This window comes from Pogona vitticeps, chromosome 9, assembly GCF_051106095.1.
Source record: "Pogona vitticeps strain Pit_001003342236 chromosome 9, PviZW2.1, whole genome shotgun sequence".
In the NCBI taxonomy this organism is placed as follows: Eukaryota; Metazoa; Chordata; class Lepidosauria; order Squamata; family Agamidae; genus Pogona; species Pogona vitticeps.
Window position 1 is genome coordinate 17,443,450 of NC_135791.1, and position 27,502 is coordinate 17,470,951.

General features: G+C 43.9%; 1 protein-coding gene across 4 annotated transcripts in view; it reads left to right on the forward strand.

Moving 5' to 3' along the window:
* NPHS1 (NPHS1 adhesion molecule, nephrin) overlaps window positions 1–27,502 on the forward strand; it is a 54,418-nt gene that overhangs the window by 22,074 nt on the left and 4,842 nt on the right. For 2 of the 4 annotated variants that reach the window (XM_072979899.2, XM_078380241.1), the window contains exons 15-28: window positions 186–315; window positions 2,857–3,029; window positions 3,967–4,107; window positions 5,028–5,168; window positions 8,026–8,147; window positions 9,492–9,663; window positions 10,002–10,158; window positions 13,502–13,653; window positions 13,782–13,893; window positions 14,610–14,791; window positions 15,498–15,554; window positions 16,662–16,784; window positions 17,308–17,332; window positions 17,680–17,770. In XM_072979899.2, coding sequence (XP_072836000.2) covers window positions 186–315; window positions 2,857–3,029; window positions 3,967–4,107; window positions 5,028–5,168; window positions 8,026–8,147; window positions 9,492–9,663; window positions 10,002–10,158; window positions 13,502–13,653; window positions 13,782–13,893; window positions 14,610–14,791; window positions 15,498–15,554; window positions 16,662–16,784; window positions 17,308–17,332; window positions 17,680–17,770 — 1,778 coding nt within the window. Of the gene's footprint in view, window positions 1–185; window positions 316–2,856; window positions 3,030–3,966; window positions 4,108–5,027; window positions 5,169–8,025; window positions 8,148–9,491; window positions 9,664–10,001; window positions 10,159–13,501; window positions 13,654–13,781; window positions 13,894–14,609; window positions 14,792–15,497; window positions 15,555–16,661; window positions 16,785–17,307; window positions 17,333–17,596; window positions 17,771–27,502 lie in introns of those variants that run through there. The other 2 variants (XM_072979901.2, XM_072979900.2) reach the window with 2 other exon arrangements.

Sequence of the window (27,502 nt, forward strand, 5' to 3'; positions counted from 1 at the left end):
GTCTGACTTTACCCTCCACTTTTTAAATGGTCGAGACCCTGAACGGCAGTGCCACATCTTCACTCCCCCTGAAAGTTAAGCTGTGCCCTAAGAGTGAAGTGTCACAAGACGGCAGAGGCTATTGGTGGGAGAGTGCAATTATTCCTGGAAGTTTGGTACTTTTTGATCATGATTCTGTTCCACAGTCCCACCCCTCCAAGCAACAATTACGGTGACCGACAAGGTGGTGAAACGTGGCCAGTCAATGACTCTGACCTGTAAATCGGGAAGCAGCAACCCTCCTGCCAGACTCCTCTGGTTCAAAGATGGGAAGAAGTAAGAAATGCAATTGATCCAATGTCAACCTTGCACAAAATTTCTTTATGGCTCTGTGCCCTTCCAAAGGTGAATCTGGGCAACTTTGATTGTCCAGAGATCCATTTGCTCACCTGGAACTGATCACAGATGGCACCCTCCACTATATAACTAAAACTGGGCAGCAAACCACACTGCAAAACTGTGGTGTTAATTACCACCAACACCCATTAACATTACCCCCCAAAAATTCTTCAAAAATTGTAGTGCGGTATTATTCATGGTTTTTCATCAGTAACGTGTGCAATCTCCTTGAGAGTAAGACTGTTCTGATGGGTTTAATGGCATTTAATGGTTTGCAACCAAATTTCAGCAGGACATTTTGGGGAACGAGGCCACAGGAGCAACCTTGAAGGACTTCATGCAGCCCATGAGCTCTGTGCTGTCCATTTTTTTCCCTTACTGCTGTATCACCCACTATGCGTCTCCCCACAATGTCATGAAAAGGACCCTATTTGCTACAAGTAACCAAATATGAAAGCATTCCTAAAACGTACTGGTCTCAGTTGTCGCTGTGGATCACCATCACTGTCCCTCAATCCTGACCTCACAGGCCTCTGATCTCCCCAGCTGTAGGCTTTTGTAACAACATAAAAGCTGTACAGTTTGATCAGACCAGAGTAGCCCTGATTCCTCCCACTTTTCTGTTTCTGGCAGAAGCTGGCTGGGTGCCTCTGGAGAAACTCCTGGCAGAAGGAGGGAGCAGGAAAGCAAAACATTTCTCTTGTTTACCTCCATCTGAGGTCTAATTTGTTTTTCCAAGTATTGCCTATGTTCACTTATCTTGACCAGAATTGGGGGAAAAAATGGGGTTTTTTTTTGGACTACAACTCCCAGAGCCACAATTGTTGCCAGGATTCTGGGAATTGTGGTCCAAACTAACTTTGCCAGGCCCAATAGTCATGGAGATAATCATATCCTCCTCGAAGAGGTCTAAGCCCCTTTTGAAGGCAACACTTCATTTTGCAGCGACTTTAAAGAAAATATTAAAACCTGCAGTTATCAATTCTCTCCTCTTGTTGTCTGCTACAAGCTGGAGAAGTTTTTTCTTTCCTTCGGTGTTATTGAGATTGATAATCGGGATGCGCCCCAAATCTTGCAGCATTCATTGATCCTTGTTCCAGTTTTCAGGCACTCCATCGCAATCCTCCCCACTTCTTTCTCGCTCCCTGCCTCCCTCTTCCCATCTGGCTGGATAGCTCAGTGCTTTATGTACTGTATTTGGCTACGGAGCTGGAAGTTGGGAGTTCAATTCCTATGATGCCTCCTGAAAGCAGAGCCAGCCTATGTGCCCTTGGGCAAGCTGCATTGTCCTACAGCAAGCTCAGAAGAAGGGAATGATAGACCACATCTTTGTATTCCATACCTAGAAAACCCAGGAAGGAGTTGCCATAAATTTCAATTGACTTGATGACATACAATTCTCTCTCTCTCTAACTTTTGTCCCATCTATTTTACCAGGCTTTCCATTTTCTCTTCACAACAGCCAGTCTGCAACTTTGGGTTATGTTTGCCCTCTCACTGAGGTCCCGTCTCAACAATTTTTAAATTTTGTTTCTACAAAGCGTGTGCTTTTCCAAGACAGATGATATCTTGGTGGGCTGCAGCTGCTTTGATTTTCTGACCTGGGTTGGCAGCTTGTGGCACTCCAGATGTTGCCTGGCTGCAAGTCTGATTATACTTATGCTACCTGCAGCTAGTGTGATACAGCAGTAAGAGAGGGACGTGGTGGCACTGCGGGTTAAACCCACAGATGCCTCTGTGCTGTAAGGTCTGTAGATCTTCAGCTGTAAGATCGAATCCACGCAACGGAATGAGCATCCGTCGGTTGTCCCAGTTCCCGCCAACCTAGCAGTTCGAAAGCATGCAAATGCAAGTAGATCAATAGGGACCACTTCAGTGGGAAGGTAACAGCGTTCTGTGTCTAAGTCGCACTGGCCATGTGACCACGGAAGATTGTCTTCGGACAAACGCTGGCTCTATGGCTTGGAAATGGGGTGAGCCCCACCCCCTAGAGTCGAACACAACTGGACAAAAACTGTCAAGGGGAACCTTTACCTTTACCTATCTTCAGCTAACATGGGTTTATGATAATGCAAATAAAGATTCTAGCAATCTTTTTTTTTTAAAGAGCCTACAGTCCAGCAGCACCCAGAGTGTCTTGGGTTGCTCTACTCTGCTCTAACCACTATACTGCTTTGATCCAGAGAATAAAGATTCTTCAGGCAATGCATATAAAGCCCTTCAAGTACTCCATGTTCTAAACCAAACAGTCATATAATCATAGAATAGTGAAATTGGAAGGGGCCTATGAGGCCATCAAGTCTAACCCCCTGCTTGATGCAGGAATACAAATCCAAGGATATCCGCCAGGTGGTTATCTAAGTTTCTCTTGAAGGCCTCCAGTGTTGGAGGACTTGCCACCTCTTGAGGTAATCACTACATACTGTGGTCATTATTGTATTTGTTCTTGTTTGGTTGCTGTCCTTCCTTATTTTTCAGGTTGAATGCAACTGATCTTGGTCAGAATAAAGCTGAATATGGAGGTTTCTCTACTTCAGGGAAGGTGACTCTGGTGGCGTCTTCTGCAGATCATGGGAAAAGGGTGGAATGCCATACATACAGTGCAGCTCTTTCTGAAGGTGTGAATACCTTCTACCAGCTTACTGTTCTATGTAAGTAAGAAATGTCCCACAGCACAGACCACAGTGGCCAACCAGGTAACCACCACCAAGAGCACCATGGAGGGGACATCCTGACGCCTCTGGGTAGCCCATAAGCAGGGTGGGCAGGGCTGTTTGTCTGCCGTGGAATCATAGAATCGTGAAGTTGGAAGGGGCGTAGAAGCCCATTGAGTCCAACTGCCTGCTCAGTGCAGGAATCCAAATCAAAAGATATCTGTCAGGTAATTATCTAAGTCTTTCTTGAATGCCTCCAGTGTTGGAGCACTCCCAACTGGTTCCACTGTCGTACTGCTCTAACAGTTAGGAAGTTTTTCCTGATATTCAACCGAAATCTGGCTTTCTTTAACTTGAGCCCATCATTGGGTGTCCTGAGCTGTGGGATGATGGAGAACAGATCCTCCTCTGTATGACAGCTTTTCAAATATTTGAAAAGTGCTCTCATATCACCCCTCAGTCTTCTTTTCTCAAGAAGTTCTTTCAGCCTTTCCTCATAAGGCTTGTTTTTCAGCCCCCTGATCATCCTTGTCACCCTCCTGTGAACTTGTTCCAATATGCTAGCATCCCTCTTGAAGTGTGGTGTCCCAAAGTGGACACAGAACTCAAGGTGAGGCCTCAAAAGTGCCGAATAGAGGGGGACTAGTATCCATCCATATTTCCCTCGGCCACTTTGAAGATGGCAGTTAAGTTCTGAGAGAACAGGGAAGAAGACTGAGCAGAGAGAGGTGATGCTATCATCTCTCCTAGTTAAAAAAACTCCTCCGTTCCTACCCTGTGAAGCCTGGTTCCATTATACACTTGATCTTAGCCAAAAGGCCAAGAAGCTCTTTGAGATGCCCCACAATAAAGTCACCCATGGCTGCCTGGAGCTGGATGGGCTTCGCTGGGGAATGCTTCCCTCTGACAGCCTTTGGTTCCTTCTCTTATACAGTTCCCCCAGAATTCTCCAGTGAGCAACCCCATGTGGTGCAAACAGTGGAGCATGGATCTGTCCTACTGCCTCTGCTGGTCTCTGCCAGCCCTTCAGAGATCACCTATCGCTGGACTTTCCTCGGAGAACTGCTCTTGGCAGGTGAGTCTCATAATATGCAACAGTTGCCCAATGAGAATACAAGGACTGGACTTGGGTTAAAGGAAGGCATGGAATAGGTCCAGAGATAGAGCATAGTGGATAGGGCATCATCATCATTATCACCACCATCATCTTTATTTTATTTTATCATCATCGTGTCCTGGTTTTTATAGATCAGCAACAAAGAATGTTCTGACTCATGTAAGATCTGAAGGGCGCTTTGGAGAGCTGTCAGTGGAACAGGAAAAACGAAGGTCATAGGCAAGGAGATCTGAAGATATTTTAAGATGTAAATCCTTGCATGAGAACAAAAAAATGGAAAAATTGTTGTCCTTGACTGTGAGAAATCTTTTTTTTCTTTTTGCTCTCAATTAGAGTTTTTGCGTATGTAAGAATGTTTAATGCAAATGGTGATAACTGCTATCCTGTTGCATGGGCTGGTAAAAGTAGTAGCAGGGGATGGGTTGTTTGTCTCTTGGTGATCAATCAACCTATTCTTTTAATTTTGCTGTGTGTAAAGGCATTTGTTTTGTGCAGGGACACCTTGCACAAAATTCATAAAAGTCAACTCCCCTCACAACATTCCCTCTAATTTTCCAGAGTGCTGAGCAGAGCATCCACCCCCTGTGAATAGGATTCCGGATGCGACCAGAAGCAAATGGGTGGGAACACAGCTTGTCTGTGCATGCCCATGTGCCTTAGAGATAACATTGCCCCCTTCAGTTGCTTAGTGTAGTAAGTCACAATGAGGGTAGGCCCATTGAATTGGTAGAAATAATAGAAGATTTTATTTACAGTGGTGCCTCGCTTAACGACGAATCCACATAGCTTTGATACACCCTAAATTGAGAACAGCTGGAATTTTAATAAATCTTTGCTTCATCTCTACTTAAGACTGTTTTCCTCCATTTCTGGCACAGAGGGATCCCCACGGTACCACCTTCGAGATGGTGGCTCTCTGGAGATTTGGAATGTGACCCGGGCTGATGCTGGGAAGTACACAATCCATTGTGAGAATGCAGAGGGGCAGAATGAGACAACGATCTGGTTGGATGTTCATTGTGAGTATCAGACAGGCAAAAGATCTCAAGCTTTACTGGAGGCAGCAACAAAAAACATCTCAAAGAAAAGGAAATGCAAGAAAGCAATGTGGCTGTCGAACGAGGCCTTACAAATAGCAGAGAAGGAAAACAAAAGGCAAGGGAGATAGAGAAAGTTACAGAAAATTGAATGCTGACTTCCAAAGAATAGCAAGGAGAGACAGGAGGACCTTCTTAAATGAACAGTGCAAAGAAACAGAGGGAAATAATAGAAAGGGAAAAACCAGAGATCTGTTCAAGAAAATTGGAGATATTAAAGGAACATTTTGTGCAAAGATGGACATGATAAAGGACAAAAATGGTAGGGACCTCACAAAAGCAGAAGACATGGCAAGAGGTGGCAAGAATACAGAGAGGAATTATACCAGAAAGATCTGGATGTCCTGGACAACCCAGATATTGTGGTTGCTGACCTTGAGCCAGATATCCTGGAGAGTGAAGTCAAGTGGGCCTTAGAAAGCACGGCTAACAACAAGGCCAGTGGAGGTGATGGCATTCCAGCTGAACTATTTAAAATCTTAAAAGATGACGCTGTTAAGGTGCTACACTAGTCTACATCCCAGTCCCAAAGAAGGGCGGTGCCAAAGAATGCTCCAACTACCACACAATTGCACTCATTTTACACACTAGCAAGGTTATGCTCAAAATCCTACAAGGTAGGCTTCAGTAGTATGTGGACCGGGAACTCCCAGAGGTACAAGTTGGATTTCGAAGGGGCAGAGGAACTAGAGACCAAATTGCTAACATGCGCTGGATTATGGAGAAAGCCAGAGTGTTCCAGAAAAATATCTACTTCTGCTTCATTGACTATGCAAAAGCCTTTGACTGTGTGGACCACAGCAAACTATGGCAAGTCCTTAAAGAAATGGGAGTGCCTGAACCATCTTGTGTATCTCCTGAGAAATCTATATGTGGGACAGGAAGCAACAGTTAGAACTAGATATGGAAACACTGATTGGTTCAAAATTGGGAAACGAGTACGACAAGGCTGTCTTCATGCTAATTTAACTTATATGCAGAATACATGATGCGAAAGGCTGGACTGGATGAATCCCTAACCAGAATTAAGATTGCCAGAAGAAATATCAGCAGCCTCAGATATGCAGATGATACCACTCTGATGGCAGAAAGTGACGAGCAATTAGAGAACCTCTTAAAAAGGTTGAAAGAGGAGAGCACAAATATTGGTCTGACGGTCAACATAAAAGATCATGGGCACTGGTCTCATCACCTCCTGGCAAATAGAAGGGGAAGATATGAAGGCGGTGACAGATATTACTTTCTTGGGCTCCATGATCACTGCAGATGATGACAGCAGCCATGAAATTAAAATACGCCTGCTTTTTGCAAGGAAAGCAATGACAAACCTAGACAGCATCTTCAAAAGCAGAGACATCACCTCCCGACAAAAGTCTGTATAGTCAAAGCTATCGTTTTTTCAGTAGCCATGTATGGAAGTGAGAGCTGGACCATAAAGAAGGCTAACTGCTGAAGAATTGACGCTTTTGAATTGTGGTGCTGGAGGAGGCTCTTGAGAGTCCCTTGCACTGCCAGGAAAACAAACCTATCCATTTTGAAGGAAAACAACCCTGAGTGCTCACTGGAAGGACAGATCCTGAAGCTGAGGCTCCAATACTTTGGCCATCTCATGAGAAGAGAAGACTCCCTGGAAAAGACCCTGATATTGGCAAAGTGTGAAGGCAAGAGGAGAAGGGGATGACAGAGGACGAGATGGTTGGACAGTGTCGCTGAAGCAACCAACATGAATTTGACAAACTCCAAGAGGCAGTGGAGGACAGGAGGGCCTGGTCCATGGGGGCATGAAGAGTCGGAAACAACTTAATAACTAAACAACAAACAACAACCACAACAGGCTTCCCAACATCTAGAACAGTGGTTCCCAATCTTGGGTAATCCGGGTGTTCTTGAACTGCAACTTCCAGAAGCCTTCGCCACTAACTCTGCTGTCCGGGGTTTCTGGGAGTTGTGATCCAAGAACACTTGGGTTATGCAAGGTTGGGAACCACAGGTCTAGAGAACTACAGTTGCCTTCTTTCATTGGAGGATGTTCTGTCCTAGCCTTTCTTCCAGAGAGGATCTTTCTGAGATACAGTACTTTGGAGTAACAGACTCGGCATAGCCCATGGCCAGGGATAATAGAAACTGTAGTGTAGAACACCTGGAACAACCTAGGTTGGGAGGATGGTCTAAACTGGCATTTTCTGATATGGGGCCCTCTGTGGTGATTTGGACTACAATTCTATCAGCCCAAGGTTACATGGTCAATGGCAAGGGATTATGGGAGTTGTAATCCAAAATATGCAAGTGCATCCAGGTTGGGGGAGAAGTATCCATTTATTTCTATCCCTCTCAAAATTCTAATTTTTATTCTAGGCTTGCTCTAAAGCACAGCATGCTGCTTATATACTGCCCCATAGTGTTTAAAGTTCTCTCTGGGTGGTTTACAATGTAATTATGCAGGCTACAATCCCACCTGCCCCATGAGCTGTGTAATTAGCTTACCAAGGGTGGAATTCTGCCTCAACTTCGAGCCAGCTACCTAAGATGGAGATCGAACTCAGATCATGAGCAGAGTTTTCAGTGCAGTTTAACCACTGCGCCCTGAGGCTCCTCTACCACAGGGCTCTGCTCTACCCCTCCCACCCCCTTGATATCGAGCACAACTTTCATGCAGGCTGGCCTGTATTTAGCATTATTCTTTATCATGGTATTGGTAACTGTCCTTTGGAGCTCCCCGAACTTCTGCACCAGGACTGAAGCTGGTCTGGTGTGTAACATGTCCCTTTCCTCTGCACAGATTCTCCATCCATCCGCAGCATTGGCGACCCAACCTACGTGGATCTGGGAGGCACAGCGGAGATTGTATGCCAGGCTGATGCCAACCCTACACTCTCAAGCATGTTCCAGTGGAGGTGGCTGGTATGGTGCTGGACTCACCTGGAGGAAAAATGAGACTGAGACCAGTAGAAACCTGTGTAGTGGGAGCTTAGTAGTGGCAGCAAGACAGAGACATGCCTTGTACCTAAAATCAGTTTTATGCACCTTGCCTCCTGCCCTTCCTCAGTGAATCGGATGTAATGTGGCCATGCAAAGTGAGATGACCTTTCCTTGAAGCTTTTGTATTGGTCAACACCAGCAGAAAATGTATTTAACGGGCACTGGCAGCTAGAAAATGCCTCCTTTAATGGCTTTTAATGGCAGTAGCTGTTAGCTACCAGATACATTTTATGTCGTTGGGTGAGCTGGAGAAGAAGGACGAACACAACAACAACAAAAGACCTCTCCCCCCCCCCCCCCACAAATGTGCTGGTGAACTTGCCAAAAGTCAAAGCTGCAAGTACACAATGGTTGAAATCCTATTGCTTGGTGTAGAAAGTCACAACTAGAGCAGGCTTGTTGAATCAGGCTTCCTTCCTTCCTTCCTTCCTTCCTTCCTTCCTTCCTTCCTTCCTTCCTTCCTATCAGAAATTTCTAAGTGCCTTATTTTACGAAATGCAGAACTACATTTTTTTTTTGAAGAATGTGAATTTTGAGAGGGGAAAATACATCTCAAATTACATGTTTAATAGGCACTTTTTAGGTGGTTCAAATTGAAACAAAACTGCATGGTAATGGGGAAATGTGATAGAACTGATTTATGAGCGACCGTGTGCAAATGTCAAAGAACAGCAATACCCCACCTCATTCCTCCTTCTTTTCAATGTCAACCAGTTGTTTGTGTTTGGGGGCCTCTAATGGCGGGAGGGAAAATTGCAGTTCTGCTTCCTGCAGAGAGGAGGTCCTGTAGCTGGTTGTTGTGAGGTCTTACCCCATATAAACACAGGATCCCTCCAAAGTGAGGGTGGACAGCTCTGGGGGGGCTGGTGAGGTCTGTCTCTGCTTGAAGACGTGATATGGGCCACACTAATTCCAGAGAATGTAAAAATAAGGGGGAAATAGGGCCACCTCTGATGTCTGGAATTCTAGTTCTAGTTGGCTGGCTGTGTGCGAAATCTTTAAGATTTTCGAGTTTTTACCCATTTGAGAGCAAAGATGACAGCTCTAAGAGGCTTTGTCAACTATATATTGGGGCACTCCCATTAAAACATTTCAAAATGACCCACCTTTCTGCACACACGCTCTAGACCTTGGGGGGGGAGCACCCTTTTTTGGGGGGGAGGGTAACCATGGCCATGGGGGCTGGGGGATTCTGGGTGTTGGAGTCTTTCATAGAAGCAAATATTCCCAGTTCTGTTCGGTGTTGTCTTTGCATCTCCTGCACAGGGAGATGTGGAGCACAGCTTGGAAGAGTTGGGCATTGAACTGGTTTCGGAAGGGCAGATGAGTCGACTGCGTGTCCAGACTGCACTGCGAGCCCACGCTGGGCTTTATGAGTGCCAAGTAGACAACGGCATCTCCCCGGTGGCCAGAAGCAGCGCCCGTTTGATTGTGCGATGTAAGTGCCCTGCTGGCAGACAGCGCTTGGTACGTTTCTACCTATCATGAAACCTCACTTTTAGCCTTCCATAATCAGCCGTACCTTTCCCAAGTCATCTCTGTCCCTCTCCACTCATTTCATTTTTTAACTCCATAGAGGTGTCCCAAAAGTAGCTTGCTTGAAACACAAACGCAAAGGCCAAAATCGGGCTTGTATTTATGGTGAGCACAGCTCCCTGTTGCATGCATGCTTCTTTTTTTGTTCCGGTGTCTGTGTAAGGGGGTGTGCAGCATGAGTTGGGATAGCATGGAATGGTAGTTAATTATATATATTTTTAAATGATGGTTTCTTTCCAGACTCACCAGAGATCATCAAGGGCCCCGGGCAGAGGAAAGTGGCAGCTACAGGGGATGGAAAAAGCCAGGCCTCCCTGCAGTGCAGTGCTCAAGGCGTGCCAAGTGTGACGTTCAGCTGGGCCAAGAATGGAGTCTCCCTCGATCTCAGCAGTCCCAGGTGAGCAGAAAGCCTGATCTTCACTATCCTGGAAGGGTTGGAAGACCACTTGAGCTCTCACACATCCTTTAGTTCCTGTTTAGTACCTGGCAACAGATGACACTGGTAAGCAATGTGGCATGGCGGGATGGTTGGAGCGTTAGAGAGACCCGGGTTCCGATCCTTACTTGGCCACAGTGCTTACTTAAGTGGCCTTGGGCGGATCCCTCTCTTTCAAATTCTCCTAACTCACAAGATTGTAGTAAGGATGAAAATGGGGGGGAAGAGGACTGTTTGTGCTGTCTGTAGGAAAGATGAGATATTCATGATAATGGTGATGATGATGATGATGATGGAGAACAAAAAATAATTTAGTGACATGGTCTGTCAGTAACAACAACAACAACAACAACAACAACAACAACAATAATAATAATAATAAATTAAAGTTGGGTAGTACCTTTATTAGCTGGCTGGATAGCTCAGTGGTTTAGGTATCTGGCTGCAGTGCCAGAGGTTGGGAGTTCGATTCCCCCACTGTGCCTCCTATGAGAAGAGCCAGCTTGTGTGGTCTTGGGCAAGCTGCACAGTCCCAGGGCACCCCCAGAAGAAGGTAATGGCGAACCACTTCTGAATATTCTCTACCTGAGACGGGTTGCCATTGGTCAGAATTGAGTTGATGGCACAGGATTATAATTATTATGTATTGGGCAGGAAGAAATATCAACAACCGATATGCAGATGATACCACTCTGATGGTGGAAAGTGAGGAGGAACTAAAGAACCTTGTAATGAGGGTGAAAGACGAGAGTGCAAAAAACGGTCTGAAACTCAACATCAAAAAAACTAAGATCATGGCCACTGGTCCCATCATCTCCTGGGAAATAGAAGGGGAAGATATGGAGGCAGTGACAGATTTTACTTTCTTGGGCTCCATGATCACTGCAGATGGAGACAGCAGCCCCGAAATTAAAAGACTCCTGCTTTTTGCAAGGAAAGCAATGACAAACCTTGACAGCATCTTAAAAAGCAGAGACATCACCTTGCCAACAAAAGTCTGAATAGTCAAAGCTATGGTTTTTCCTGTAGTGTTGTATGGAAGTGAGAGCTGTACCATAAAGAAAGCTGACCGCCAAAGAATTGATGCCTTTGAATTGTGGTGCTGGAGGAGACTCTTGAGAGTTCCCTGGACTGCAAAGAGAACAAACCTATCAATTCTAAAGGAAATCAACCCCGAGTGCGCATTGGAAGGACAGATCCTGAAGCTGAGGCTCCAGTACTTTGGCCATCTCATGAAGAGAGAAGACTCCTTGGAAAAGACTTTGATGTTGGGAAAGTGTGAAGGCAAGAGGAGAAGGGGACGACCAAGGATGAGATGGTTGGACAGTGTCATCGAAGCAACCAACATGAATTTGACCAAACTCCGGGAGGCGGTGGAAGATAGGAGGGCCTGGCGTGCTCTGGTCCATGGGGTCACGAAGAGTCGGACACGACTAAACGACTGAACAAACAAACAAACAAATTGGGCTACCAAAATATCATTTAAAAAGCAAGCTTCTGAATCTTCAAAATTCTTCAGCGGGCTGTTTTCTCACACCTGACCTGATGAAAAACTCTGAAAAACTTGACTGCTCACTTTTAAATGACATTTTGGTGGTCCAATAAACGTATGATGCAACCCTTGCCATTGATAGCGATAATAATGACAAAGTAATACTATCCTTGATATCTTTAAAATGTAAAACTATTATTTGCCTTATGCAATGCCGTAAACTTCCATTCCCCTTTTTCTGTCCCCAAGGTAAATTTTTTTTAGCTGGGGGGCAAAGACAGAGACAATTAGCAGATGGAGGCACTTCAAAATATCCTCTGAGATGTTCTAGGTTGTAGTCCAAAAAGTAACTTTTCTAATCTCTGATGGCCTTTTGAGTAGTGTTTTTCAAAAATTTTCACTGAGCACTTGCAAAGGTCGAACCCTGTTCAAGGCAAGTGCTGGTCTTTTTCTACATCCTTATTTATATTTATTTTTAGGGAAATAAATTTCAGTCCTGGGAGTGAATTGTTTAAAACATTCCGTTTAGCTCTGATTTGGTCACAGTTTCTGACCAGTACACTCACTTGTGGTCAAACCTAAGTCAATAAAGGTTCAGGAGAACCATCTGGCAAACATCTGGAATGAGCTGAATTTGGACGGAGAGAAAACACGATTTGCATTCCTAGCTTTCATTTGCAAAGGAGAATGTAGACGGAGCAATTTAATGCATCTCATTTCATCCAACAAAATGTCAGCTATGATCCATAAATAGGATGAAGCATGTAGGAAACAAAAATAACCAGAACATTTAACTGTAACCTTGGTGTTTTTTTTAAAAATTGAAACAGGTTAATTTCAGCAATGCACACTGTCTTAACCCCTAAGGCACATTTTATTCTGTTTGCTGCTTAGTTACATATGCTGTTTATTATCAGCTAGCTGGCTAGATAGCTCGGTGAGTTGGGTCTGGTCGGACGTAGGGAGTTCAATTCCCTACTGTGTATCCCAGGCTGTGTAGTACTTTGAGTACTTTGTATCTAGAAAACCCTGAAAAGGGCCGTCATAAGTCAGAATTGTCTGGATAGCACATTATTACTGTTATGGTTGTTGTTGTCTATTGACCCTACTAGATGGAGTATTCTGCGGGCTGCATTAAAAAGGCCCTACACCTCATTTTCTAGATAACTGAAAAATTATGATTATTTCTTTTTAGATCCTGAATGATTAAAAATCTAGAAACTAGCCTTCTTCCTTTCTAGCTATGTCTCTCCTCTCAGTGAGTGTCAAAAAAGACGCTATAAAGAGCAATGTGCCTTGGGGCAACAGCAGACAATGGGGCAAGATGAGAACACAATGCTGGGAAAAGATGGAGGCAGCAGGAAAAGAGGAAGACCAAGCAAGAGAGGAAGTGACTCAATAAAGAAAACCATAGCCTTGACTTTGCAAGACCTAAGCGGTTCTATTAATGATAGGACATTTTGGAGGTCACGAAGTCATGATGTTGCTAGTATCTGGAAGGGACTTGATGACACATAACAATAGTAATTAGAGATAATATTAGGAATAGAGATTCTTTCAGTGCTAAAAGATACCTGTTTCTCAGACTGAGTTTTCACTCAGTTCCAGATTTTGCATTCCAGCAAGGTTTATTTTGCCACTGGTCAGTGGACAGAAAGCACAGACTTCATTTACATGTCTGATCAGACTCATATTCCCATAGTTGCCATCATTCTGTGGGAGGAAAAAGTTGGCTACTAAAAGATTATTCACATTTCTTCTAATGCATCATTTGACTCTGAATCTTTTGACATTACAATTATTCCGTCCCAGGTATACCGTGGTCACAGATCACGAAGGTTCCTTGCACATCAGCACCTTGACAATTGCCAACGTGAGCGCGGTTCACGACTATGCCATCTTCACCTGCACGGCCACCAATGAACTGGGCACAGATACCCTTGACATCCAGCTGCAAAGTACCAGTAAGGGCTAAAGAGTCGCTGAGACTTGGACTTTTACAGTTCAATGCATATAGCAATTCGGCTTGAGTGTAAAACGTCACTTTTTTGCTTCCTGAGTGTTTGCTGTGACTTCCTTTTTTTCTCACCAGGCCGTCCGGACCCACCAACGGGGCTAAAGGTTGCTGCTGTGGCCGACAGCAGGTTGGCTTTGGAATGGACCCCCGGGTTTGATGGAGGTCTTCCACAAAGTTTTCGTGTCAGGTAGGAGTTACAAGGAAAGACCTGCACCAGTCTACCTACTGTATATTGTTGGGTGCAGTCTAGTCACCTCCAACTTTTGCCAATACTATGAATGAGCAACCTCCAAAATGTCCTGTCATCAATAGCCTGCTCAGCAATTGCAAATTCAACACCATGTTGCTTTTATTGAATCAAGCCATCTCATATTTGGTCTTTCTCTTTTCCTGCTACCTTTGACTTTTCCTAGCATTATTGTCTTTTCCAGTGAGCCTTGTCTTATACTCATGTACCCAGCATACAACAACTTCCTTTATTCCATTTTTGCTGCTAGAGAGATTTCATGCTTGATTTGATTGAGGATCTGTCTTTCTGAAGTTTCATGGTATCTGCGAAGCTCTCCTCCAGCACCATATTCCAAATGAATCAATCATTTCCATGTTGGCTTTCTCCACTGTCTAGCTTCTACACCTGTATACATAGTAATTAGGAATGTGATAGTGTGCATGATCTTGGTCTTGGTCTCTAATGACATACCCTTACACTTGAGAATCTTTTCTAGTTCCTTCATAGCTGCCCTTCTGAGTCTCATCATCTTATTTCTGCAGTCCCCATTTGGACTGATGACTGAGACAAGGTATAACAGCATCTTTGACCATTTCAATTTCTCCATTGTCAACCTTGAATTTTAGACCAACCTGAGAACCTGAAATATCCCCTCTTCGCTTGTCTCTCTCCAGGTACCACTGGCCAGACATCCCCAGCTTTCTCTATGCCGATGTTTTCCCACCACAGTCCTCCACGTTCACCTTGACAGGCCTGCAGCCAGAGACCACCTACAATGTTTCTGTCAATGCCCGGAATGCTCTTGGCGAAAGCGACTTTGCTGATGGTGGGGCAGGGCTCAGCGTCACCACAGCAGGTAAGGAGCATCTCACTTGCGGAGAGTGGAAAGGGAGCACAGGAGAACGAGGGCATGCCTCTACTTTCAAAAACCAGAGGCAATATGGCGTAGGTGCGGTGGTTTCCAACCTTGCGTCCCCACATGGACTAAAACTCCCTGAAGCCTTCACCACTAGCTAGTGCTGGCCAGGATATCTGGGAGTTGTAGAACATCTGGGGACCCAAGGCTGGGAACACTGGTGTCTCTCAGAACTTGGAGCACAGAGACGTAGGTTCATATCTTTGCTCGGCCATGTTTTTCTCTGAGTCACTCTGGATCAGTTGCTCTGTCCAGTTTGCTTCCTGTGAGGATAATTTGGTCGTGGTGCCAGGGCATCTATACAATCATTCTTTGTTTAGGGGAAGGGATGGATAAAAATATAGTGATATTAGGTAATATGGAAAAAACTACCCAGCTAGTCGATTGACTGCTATGCTACGTGTACTGTTGAGTGGAAGGATAATATAGCTTCAAGAATAGGTTGATACACGTTTCTGCACTGCTTAAGTAAAACTGACAGATTCCTGGGGTTTCTATTTCTTTTCCCTGGGAAAAATGAGATCTGCTTAACTGTTGTGATCCAGCCTATAATGTCACATTGATGAGCATGATATCCTTGCATTCAGTGCTGATACTATGAGAATTTAGATGCGATTCAGTCTTTATTCCATGTGTTCCTTTCCAGAGAGAGAGAAAAAGCCGGGTGATGGAGAGCCAGAGATTCCATCCACACCTGAACCAGGTACAAAAAATGTTAAAACCTGTGGATAGTAAACAAAATAATAAGAATAATGTGCTTTCAAGTCAATTCCAACTTACAGTAACCCTTTTCAGCATTTTCTAGGTAGAGAGTATTCAGAATTGGTTTGCCATTCCCTTCTTCTGGGGGATCACCCTGTGACTCTGCAGCTTGCCCAAGGCTACACAGGCTGGCTGTTCTGGAATACACAGTGGGAACTGAACTTTCAAGCTCTAGATCTGCAGCTGTATAACTTAACCACTGAGTTGTCCAGCCAGTCTGTAGTAAATGATGGATGCTATCCATAATCTCTGCCATCTTTATATCCCTTTCTTTTTCTGTCGACTTCAAACTTGCAATTGCTGGATTTTTTTTCTTTTTCTTTTTAAAGAGACAAAAAAGCAACTCCGGAGCCCATTCAGAGCAAAACTGCTTCATTTTCATCTGTCCTGCACAGAAGAGAAGTTATGAATTTGTAGAAGATGGGTGGGAAATTCTAAATGGCAGGGTAATTCTGAAGCCTTCACATAGGTTGTAATAAAAGCAGAGCTTAAAACTGGCCTGGTAGTGCATAGTCCAGAATCCCCAGCCAACCTATGTTTACATGGTGCTGGGGGATTCTGGGAATCGCAGTCTAAAAGGTAATCCCCACCCCACCTACCCCGACACCAAGCTCTGAAACAAAGAAAAGATTGTCTACAAGAAATAAACATTGATCTCTCAGACCTTGCCTTTTAGGAATTCACTTCCCTTCTTCTGGGGGGGGGGGGCACCCTGGGACGACACAGCTTGCTCAAGGCCACACAGGCTGGCTCTACTGACAGGAGGCCCAGTGGGGGGAATCAAACTCCCAACTGCTGTCTCTGGAGCCAGAAACCTAAACCTCTGAGCTATACAGCCATCCTCGGAGGCAATATGTCCCTATATATATCATTTGGAGAGTTTGCAAGATGAAGCATGCAGTTATGCTCATAGCCATCTAGCAGGCTAACCATAAGCAAGTGGTTAACCGATGTGTAAACAAAATGATCTAGGCAGCCCATGAGTTCTCCTCCGGCATGGCTGTCCTTAGATTCTTACTGCTGTCAATCTTTCTTCCTTATTCCTCAGAGAGCCCCACAATGCCACTTCCTTTCGTTGGTCTCCTTGGGACCCTTGGGGGACTTCTGGTTCTTTCCAACCTCTTCCTGTTGGGCTGCTGGCTCTGTCGGCCAAAGACTCGGGCCCTCAAAGGTAAAGATGTGGGGAAAAACCCCTCATATTTAACAGGGTTGTTGGGTATCAGCTTCTTTGCTTCCTTCAGTGATTGGGGTACTGAAAAAAGGGGGAATCCTGGCCGCAAATTCTTCCGGCCAAAGGGATGGATCACAGTTGATACAAGTACCACTTGTTTCAATATGTCTACTTTAAATTTAACAAAATCTGGATTAGAGGTGGTGGTGGTGGTGGGGAATTTATTCAGTTTCCCTCGCTAATTGTGCCAAAATAATATTGCAGATCACGAAAAAATCTGAGAAATCCCATAAGATTTCCTGCAAGTCTTCTGAGGGGAAACTTGCGCAGAGAAATTTTGGTGTTAAGCCTTAAGAGTGTTTTTATTTCTTGCTTTCTTGTGAGAATAACAGACTGTAAAATTCAGATCCCTCATGGAAGCAACTGCAAATGTTGGTTTAAAAAAAAAAAATCTGCTGAACGTCTTCATTCTGTTTTGCATTGATGCCAGTCTTTTCTTCGTCTTTCCTCATTCTGTTTGCAGGAGAAGGAAGCCATGGACCGGTCAAGTGAGTATGCACGTGGGTAGGAGAGAAGGAGGCCCAAAGAAAGGGTGGCCAACTTTCCTTTTCATGCACCTCTTGCACTAATGGAGTGGTAGTTTTGCGAAAAGCACTTCAGGTGTAAATTTCAAAATAATAGTATTTGGCATGTTGAGGGGAAAAACACTTTATAGGTGATTCACAACACACACACACACACTGGCTTGTTGTAGGACGGTTAAAAGAACAGGAGTACTGTCAGGAAAAAAGTTGGCACTTCTGCTTTTATAGGGAGCCAATTGCTTTGGCCACAAGTCGCCCACAGATGGCAGAGGGATGAGATTATTCCAAACCACTGCTCTTGCTGTTTTCAGGGAGAGAGTGAGATTTGGGAACAACTATTCCATGAGCAAATGGCTGAAACTCGGCGGGCAACCAGCTCAACTTGAGGAGCCCAGTTCAGAGGTAAGTGCCTCTCCCAGTATATGGAGAAATGGTTGCCCTGTGGGGAGGGAGAGCTCAGCCAGATCTGCTTTTGAGCCCTTAGCAGTACCCAAGGCTCACAGAATGGAGGTACCGGAAGTTTGTGACTGGCAGCGATTGCGTGACACATTCTGCACGGAATACATAAATTGCTGCCCCATCTATAAAGTGTCCACTGAAGTATAGATGAAGGCCATTATCCCACTGAGTTTCTGCCAAGCAGACAGTCTCCTTTGCATAGTAACACAGGTGCCAGGTGCTCATGACAGCACTGCTGTTCAGCAAGGTATGATCTCCATGAAGAACCCCCCATACACAATAGCATAATTTTGCAAATGGTATGATCACTAATGCTATAGTACAGGTGCAATCTCGTAGACATCTGCCCCATAAGGATAGATACAGGGTGCAGCTCTTTGCCAACAATTGAGGAGCAGGTCTTTTGTAAGGTTCAATACCATGGACTGCCCATTCAAGACCAAGCCGCTGTCAAATACGTTGCATTACAGCAAGAATGGCTGGCAACAATGCACTGTCTCTGGGAAGATCCATTTATGTCCCATTACTGGGAGAATTGCAGATAAGTTCAGAAGGAAGAGGAACAGTCCATAACCTGCCTTGAGCACGGCTTTGTAATGGAAAAGCTGGGTATGATCCTGTATTACTGTGCTCTCATGACTTGTCCACTCAGTAAAAGCTCAAGGGAATACTGACCAAAATCTTTACAGTTTTAAATATTTCTAAAGGACACAGTAAAGTTTGCGACTGATGGGTGCATGGATGGGGGGAAACCCCTGTTACGGTCTGGAGTGCTTTCTTTCTAAAATTATACCTGACACCTTCCAAGAATGGAAATCAATGTGCATGCCTATTCTAAGAAATTAAGCCTATAATTCCAAGCACATATTTTTGGAAGTTCCACTAAAAGCAATGGGAACCTTACTTTTTGTTACACATCGTGAAGGCTGGACTTCAAGTACAGTGTTTTGTGCTTCTCTTCTCATGGAGGCACTTTGTGACAATCCTCTTAGTGGCAGCATTGTATGGGCGTAAGCTATCTTTGTTGTATGGCAAAAGGGTTTGGAGGGTTGGGTGAGTTTGGTTTTCATTGGCCAATTAGGATCTGTTGTTGTTGTTGTTGTTGTTGTTGTTGTTGTTGTTGTTGTTGTTGTTGTTGTTGTTGTTGTTGTTGTTGTTGTTGTTGTTGTTGTTAGGTGTTGTCAAGTCAGAACTGACTTATAGCAACTCTAAGAGGGCTTTCATAGAAATCTAAGGCATGGTTTTACCAGTTCCACCTCTCCCCTCATGAGTTTCCATGACTGGGCAAGGATTCGATCCCAGCACCCCTGAGTCCAAGACCATCACTCTATCCACTACGCTACACTAGGTATCCTAGGAACTGGCTTATAGGGACCGTAATTGGGTAATAACTAGCTTCCAAAATATCTGGTGGTGGTGAAGAAGACCATCAAAACTGGTTTGTTGCTGTGGATTCGTAGCGCAGCTTGCATTTTTGGGCTCTCCTTGCGACTGTGGGTGCAAGATGGCGGTCTGGTTTGGGTTATTTTGTTTTGGTGACTTCATGACATACAGGAAGTCACAAACCAGCCCAACGCTGTTCCATGCTCATCTGATTCTTTGTGGTCCCATGGCCTGGCTACTCTTTTTATGGAGCCAGATCATGTGTACACAGAAGGGTTGGTTTAAAAGAGGTTGGACCAAGCAAAACGAGGATCGCTGCTTGAGACTGATAAACAAATAGTCACGGAAAAGCTGAGCGCTTCGGATTTGTTCAAATCTCCAAAGCCCAGTGAACTGCAGCCAAGAATATTGAAGTAATTTGGCCAAAGAACTCTGGAGAACCACTGTTGTTTTCTTGAAAACATGGAGAATGGGTGACGTGCCAGATGACTGGAGGAGGGCCAGTGTTGTCCCTGCCTTCAAAAAAGGAGCAACCTGGGAAATGTGGACCAGTCACTTTGACATCAATCCCAGGGAAAATTCTGGAGCATTGGAAACAATGCAGTGATAATCAAGGTTCCCTCTAAGCTTGGTGTGCACGCCTCTGCCTCCTTGTGTGTGGCTCTCTTCCTCCTCCACACAGTGATTATGTTAGGTTCCAGTTGCAACGGAACCCTGTGTGTGCGCGGGGGGCAGAGTTGTGTGTGCACACAGGGCAGTCGCACGCATGAAAGGCAGAGGGTACAGGGGCTGAAAATTAGAGGGTACGTTGGTAACTAGAAGCCACCATGGATGGTCAAGAACAATATCTGCCAGACTAATCTTATCTCATGTTTTGATAGATTAACCTCCCTGGAAAATGGCTGGAATGCTGTAGATATAATATATCTTGACTTCACCTAAGGTTTTGACAAAGTGGCCCATGATATTGTGATTAGCAAGCTAACTTGGTGTGGTACTGGATAGAGGAACTATCAGGTGGATGCACGATTAGTTAGAGAATTGTACTCAGAGAGTGCTTATCCATGGCCCCTTCTTAAAGTAGAAAGAGGTAACAAGTGAGATATTGCAAGACTCAGTCCAAATCCTGATTCTCTTAAATTTTTTAGCTAACAACTTGGATGCTAATGCCCTGGAAGACAGGAACAAAATTCAAAAACTTCTTGATAGGCTCAAGCACAGGGCTAAAATGACAGAATGAAGTTTTAACGGGGATTTCTGCGAAGTTCAAAACCTAGGAAGAAGAACCAAATGCACAGTTACAAGATGGGAGATACATGGTTCAGCAATACTGCATGTGAGAAGGATCTTGGAATTCTTGTAGATCACAAGCTAAATATGAGTCAACAATGTGATGCAGCTGCAAAAAAAAGGTCCCCACATCATATGGCTCAACCTCATTTAGAGTACAATGTCCTGTTCTGAAGATCAAACTTTGAGAAGGATGCTGAGAAACAGGAACCAGTTCAGAGGAAGGAGACAAGGATGATCAGGGGGCTGGAAAGCAAGCCCTAGGAGGAAAGACTGAAAGAACTGGGCATGTTTCGCCTTGAGAAAAGAAGACTGAGGGGAGATTAGATGCCACTTTTCATGTTCTTTACAGGTTATCATACAGAGGAAGGCCAGGATCTGTCCTGAATATTTCCAGAGTGCAGGACTCACACTCCAAGTTACAGAAAGCCAGAATTTCAGTTGAATATAAGAAAAAAACTTTGTTAAAGCAGTACAATGATGGAACCCATTATCTTGGGAGGTTGTGAGTGTTTCAACACTGGAGGCATTCAAGAGAAAGTTATACAACCATAGCTCAGTGGTTTAGATTTCTGGCTGTGGAGCCAGAAGTTGGGAATATGATCCCCCGTTTGTGCCTGCTTGACAGGAGCTGAACTTGATGATCCATAGGGTCTCTTCCAACTCTGCAATTGTAAGATGATGGTAATGATCTGTCAGATATAATTTTAACTCGAGTTCTTGCATTCGGTCCCTTCCAATTCCATTATTCTCTTATTCTGTGACCCTTTCCAGGTCTATCCAATGCTATCCTTCTTCCCTGCCTCATCTCATTCCCTTGCGTCTCTGGGGTGAGATGAGGGCTGCCAAGATGAAGGCCTACACTTCAAAATGTACCACTCCACCATTGTTTACCAGTAGCCCCATCAGCAGAAACCAGTAGGCGAAATTTCCATGGCATGAAAAAGGAGTTTATTACTTGTTGCAATGTTTGGTTTAAACATATTCAAAAAAACATAGCAGATATGAAAAGATTTCCCATCACAGCAAGTGTATGATTCAGACCAGGTTCAAGTGGGAGGGAAGGAAGGAGGGAGGGAGGGAGGACGGACGGACGGAAGGGAAGGGAAGGGAAGGGAAGGGAAGGGAAGGAAGGAAGGAAGGAAGGAAGGAAGGAAGGAAGGAAGGAAGGAAGGAAGGAAGGAAGGAAGGAAGGAAGGAAGGAAGGAAGGAAGGAAGGAAGGAAGGAAAGGAAAGGAAACGGAAGGGAAGGGAAGGGAAGGGAAGGGAAAAGAGAAGAGAAGGGAAGGGAAGGGAAGGGAAGAGAATGGAAGGAAGGAAGGAAGGAAGGAAGGAAGGAAGGAAGGAAGGAAGGAAGGAAGGAAGGAAGGAAGGAAGGAAGGAAGGAAGGAAGGAAGGAAGGAAGGAAGGAAGGAAGGAAGGAAGGAAAGGAAAGGAAACGGAAGGGAAGGGAAGGGAAGGGAAGGGAAAAGAGAAGAGAAGAGAAGGGAAGGGAAGAGAATGGAAGGAAGGAAGGAAGGAAGGGAGGGAGGGAGGGAGGAAGGGAAGGGAAGGGAAGAGAAGGGAAGGGAAGGGAAGGGAAGGGAAGGGAAGGGAAGGGAAGGGAAGGGAAGGGAAGGGAAGGGAAGGGAAGGGAAGAAGGTAGGAAGGAAGGAAGGAAAGGAAAGGAAGGAAATCCAGAGCTTTGGGGAAAATAACTCTGTCCTTTATTGCTGACACATTCGAATATTTTTCCCCTCCAAGGAGTACAAGCTTGACATTTGAATGCAGGGATCTGGATCTATTCATTTACAGCATCCACTCAATGTCAAAGTTACAACGAGTGAAAAACAGTCAAGCTTCAAATTTGTCTGGATACAGTCTATTTGACATGGACTGTAAAATTCTGTGTCAGCAAATACCATATCTGCAACAGAGGGAAACTGCATCATCCAAGAAAGATTAACATAATGGTGAAGGAAAAGTATAAGCAAATAAAGGAAATATGCTGAAGACTATGTAGAAGAGAAGGAAAGATGACAGATTCCTTTGAAGAAGAATTCTGTGATGAAAAACCTGCAATTTATTAAACTGAAGTGAAAGCTGCTATGAAAACACTCAGGAGAAATAAACCAGCAGGACTAGATGGGGCATCATTAGAACTATTTTGAATTATAGAAAATGAATCTATCAAAAGTTTCACAATATGCCCATGGATACAGAAAACAAAACAACGGCCCAATCCTTAAGAAAGGAAAAGTCAAAATAGTACAGTTATTCGAACACTGTGTTTATTTCCCATGCAACCAAAGTGATACTCAAGATTTTGCAGCCAAGACTTTTACCGTGTATGGCGCAAGAAACACTTGCCTTTAAACTGGATTCTGAAAAAGAAGAGACACTACAGATCATATTGCAAACATACGTTGTTTGTTGGAGTATACCAAAGAATTTTTGAAGAGTACAGAAAAAACTTTGACTTTATGGATCTAGAAAAGCCATGTCTTATTTTAAAAGAAATGGGCATGCCTCTACATTTGATTGTCCTAATGTGTCATATGTACTCTGGACAAACAGGATACAGAGAAATAGAATAGTTTCCTATGGACAAAAGCTTCAGACAAATGTGTGTTTTATCTTCCTGTCTGTTCAATCTGTATGCAGAATATATCATATGGAGAGATGGATTAGGTTCATGTGAAGGAGTGAAAATAGTGGGAATATCAGAAATTTAAGGTACTATATTACTTGCAGAATGCAGCAATATCTAGAAACACAAGATATATCTTCTGATGAAAATGAAAGAAGAAAGTGCAAAATCAGGATTGCAACTGAATATTAAAAAACAAAAAGAATGTCTATAGTAGAATTATATAACTTTATTTATTTACTTATTTACTTATATATTTATTTATTTATTTACTTACATATTTATTTATTTATTTATTTATTTATTTATTTATTTATTTATTTATTATCCCATCATTTAGACCGAAGTCTACTCTGGGCGGCTAACAATAATATTAAAAAAAAAACCCCAACAATATTAATAAACTAGAAGATGGCGAAATAAGTTAGGTATTGACAGGAGGGAAGGCCTGCCTGAAGAGCCAGGTCTTAAGTTGGCTCTTAAAAACGCCCAGCGAGGGAGCCAAGCAGATCTATGTGGGGAGATTGTTCCAGAGTCGAGGGGCCACTGCCAAGAAGGCCCACTTTCTTGTTCTTTCTCTTCAGGCTTCCCTTGGCATTAGGCCCCTGAGCTGCCCCTCCTGGCTCGAGCGAGTGATTCGGGTAGATCTAGGTGGGAGAAGGCATTCCACTAGATACTGAGGTCCTAAACCGTTTAGGGCAGTGGTCCCCAACCTTGGGCCTCCAGATGTTCTTGGATTACAACTCCCAGAAGCCTTCACCACCACCTCTGCTGACCAGGATTTCTGGGAGTTGGTCCACTGATGCTACCTGAATTTCCATGGTAAGCTGCCTCGAACAGCTCTAGATGGACCTCCAAGCTGCAAACCTCAGTCTTTGTGGTGAGAGTCACCCCCCTGAAAGTGAGGGAGTTTCCCAAACCACCAATGTCTAGGACATCCACCCTTAGGACCTCCGTCTTGCCCAGGTTCAGCTTCAGACCATTTGCCTGCATCCATCCCAGTACGGCATCCAGGCAGCGCTGAAGGGACAGAATGGCATCCACTGTTGTAGGAAAAACAGGAGACGTAGAGCTGGGTGTCATCAGCGTACACATGACATGAAGCCCCACACCCCCTGATGACCTGATCCAGCAGCCTCATGTTTAATGTTAACAGTGGAAAAAAATGAAATAAATATTCAGTTATTCCAAAAATCTCTGCATTATGAATGTGGGATATTGTGCTTCTCTACCCACAGTTCAAATGGCAGGAAATGACTCAGTATTGCTGCACAATATCATCCCAGAAGCTGACTATTTTTCATCAGTTAGACTCTTCTCACTCAAAAATGAAACAATTGCGAGGGCTGTTTTTGAATAAGTGTGAATAGTAAGTGTTTACATTGGCTGGAGCTCAAGGTTGCTTGATTATGCACAAGGTAAAACAGTGTTACTTTTTTTAAAAAAAATCATAACTCAAACTCCTTTTGCCTAAATGTCCCTGGGTTTGACATAGTGGAATAGCATACTTTCTGCCACATTGGTGCCAACCTTGGCACTGATCTGAGGTCTAGTTTCATAGTTATAATTTTTTTTTGTTTGGGGCACCCCTATTTTTTGAGTTGGCTTATGGGATGATCAATCCTGCTGTAAGCACAATAGATTGGTGACCTCCTGGGCGTCAGTAATTTTGTATATTTCAATTCAATTATCAGTCCAAAGGGAAACTACAGCCAATATCTTGAAAGAAGACTCAAACAGGGAAGGGTAGCTATGAACGAACTAGGAAAAATCCTCTAGTGTAAGAATGTGTCACTGGAAAACAAAGTGAAGATAATCTATAGTATTCCCAATTGCTTTGTACAGATGTAAAAGTTGGACACTGAAGAAAGCTAACAGGAAGAAAAATTGATTCATTTAAAATATGTTAGAATAGAGCTTTGTGGATACTAGAGACTGACAGAAAGACAAATATTTGGGTGTGTGATCGCATCAAGCCTGAATTCTCTATAGAAGCAAAAATGATTGAACTGGACCTATTGTACTTTGGGCACATCATAAGGAGACCACACTCCCTGGGAAAACCAGTAACGATGGGCAAGCTTGATGTGAACAGAAAACAGGAAGACCAAAGAGGAAATGGATTGGTTCAATAAAAGAAGTCTCAATCTTGATGTTGCAAGACCTGAGTGAGGCCGTTAATGACGGGACCTTTTGGAGGTCCTAGGGTTACTGTTGAAAGCATCTTGACAGCATAGAACAACAAAAGAAAACAGAACAAATTAGTCTTTAAGCCCGCAAGAAGAAATGGGCTTGAATGGCGCTACCTCTTTCCCTAACCTGTTGCTAGCATTACTTCAATTTCCTCTTGACTTTTATCAGGTTGTTGGCATCTCTGCTTATTTTCATCAAGGTGCTGGTCGATGTCCTGACTAGAATAAACCCATTGATTTAATGAGAATTACATAAGAGCTGACTTCCCTTTGTCAGTTCATTCCATGTGTTGATTCTCTAGTGGAGACTAGAAAGCAGATGCTGGACTTTGTCATGACTGTGCATGATAGAAATTTGCTCTAAATTTATATACCGTATTTTTCGCTCCATAAGATGCACCTTTCCATAAGACGCACCAATTTTTTAGGAGAAGAAAACAGGAAAATATAATCTGTTTTCTTCGCTCCATAAGACGCACAGACTTTCCACCCCCTTGTTTTGTGGGGGAAAAGTGTGTCTTATGGTGCGAAAAATACGGTAGTTACAGTGAATATTCTCAGGAATTTGAAGACCAGTTAGGAAGGATCTGACTATAAGTGGCCATGGAATGTTAATTTCATGAAAGACGGTAGGGCTTTTTTTTTTTTTTTTTGTAGAGGGGATGTCTTGGGGAAAGCATATGTCTTTTTGTGATTGTTTTTTGTGTTTCTGAGAAAAACTCAGTGCAGTAGGACCCCCTAATCCGCAAGATCAGTATCCACTGATTCATTTATCCATGGTCTCAAAATATTAAAAACATTAAAAGAAAACTCCTTAGAAATACATATTTCTAAAGATGAAGTTACCAGAATTGACCATTAGAGAGATTATAGTGTTCACTATAATCCGTGTTTTTCAGAATCCTACTGTACTGAAAAAAATCCACATATGAAGGAAAAAACACGCAAGATAAATTGTCTGTGCAGATGTGATCCACCTTTCTCTCTTGTTGTACTTGTTTCAGAGTTTTGAAATTCTGGTAAAATTTTCTTCTTTGCTATGCAGTAGATGTACAGAGATCCACAAAGGAGAATAGCTTCAAGTTCCCCAGATATTCCACCTCTTTCTCATTAATTGGCACAAAAGTCTCAATAACTCACTTTGAGACATTTGGAGGAGATACAATTTTAAAAATTTTAAACAGTTTTATTTTCTTTACTTTCAAGCATCCCCCCCCCCCCCGAAATTAGATTAGCCATCCTTCAGTCTTGAGAGACTATGGTATCGTGCTCTGTATGGAGGACTTGGAACACCATTTAGTGTGGCTGAGAAGGCCAATTCAAGAGCGGCAATCCCTTCCACCCTGAAGACAAATCCAATCTGTCCCCTGTCCAGCTCCCTGATTTTGCTGCTTTCGGGGCTGCCTCTTTGCCTCGGCCTGCTGAACAAGTGCCTCTTCAAATTGGGGGAGGCCGTAATGCAGTGGTCCTCAACCTTGGGCCTCCAGATGTTATTGGACTACAACTCCCAGAAGCCTTCACCACCACCTCTGCTGGCCAGGATTTCTGGGAGTTGAAGTTCAAGAACATCTGGAGGCCCAAGGTTGGGGACCACTGCCGTAATGCACAGCCTGCCTCCAGGCTGAATGCTCAGATGTCAAGGTTTACCATCTGTTGAGGTCCATTCCTAAGACCTTCAGATCCCACTTGCAGATATCCTTGGATTGTAGCTGTGGTTTCCTCTGGTGCGATTTCCCTGCACTAATTCTCCGCACAGGAGATCTTTTGGAATCCGACCATCAGCCATTCTCATGACATGCCCAAACCAACGTAGACATCGCTGTTTCAGTAATGTATACATGCTAAAAATTCCAGCTTGTTGTAGGCCTACTCTATTTGGAAGTTGCCAGGTGATACAAAAAAATGTGTTGGAGACAACGCATATGGAACATGTTCAGATTCCTCTCATGCCATGCATAAAGGGTCTAGGACTCACTGCAGTACAGGAGTGTGCTCAGGACATAGGCTCTATAGACCTGGATCTTGGTATATGTCGTCAGCTTCTTATTGAGCCATACTCTCTTTGTGAGTCTAGAGAACATGGCAGCTGCTTTGCCAATGTGTTTATCCAGCTCGACATCTAGGGAGAGAGTGTCAGAGATAGTTGAGCCAAGGTACACGGCTTGAAATTACAGACTGGCA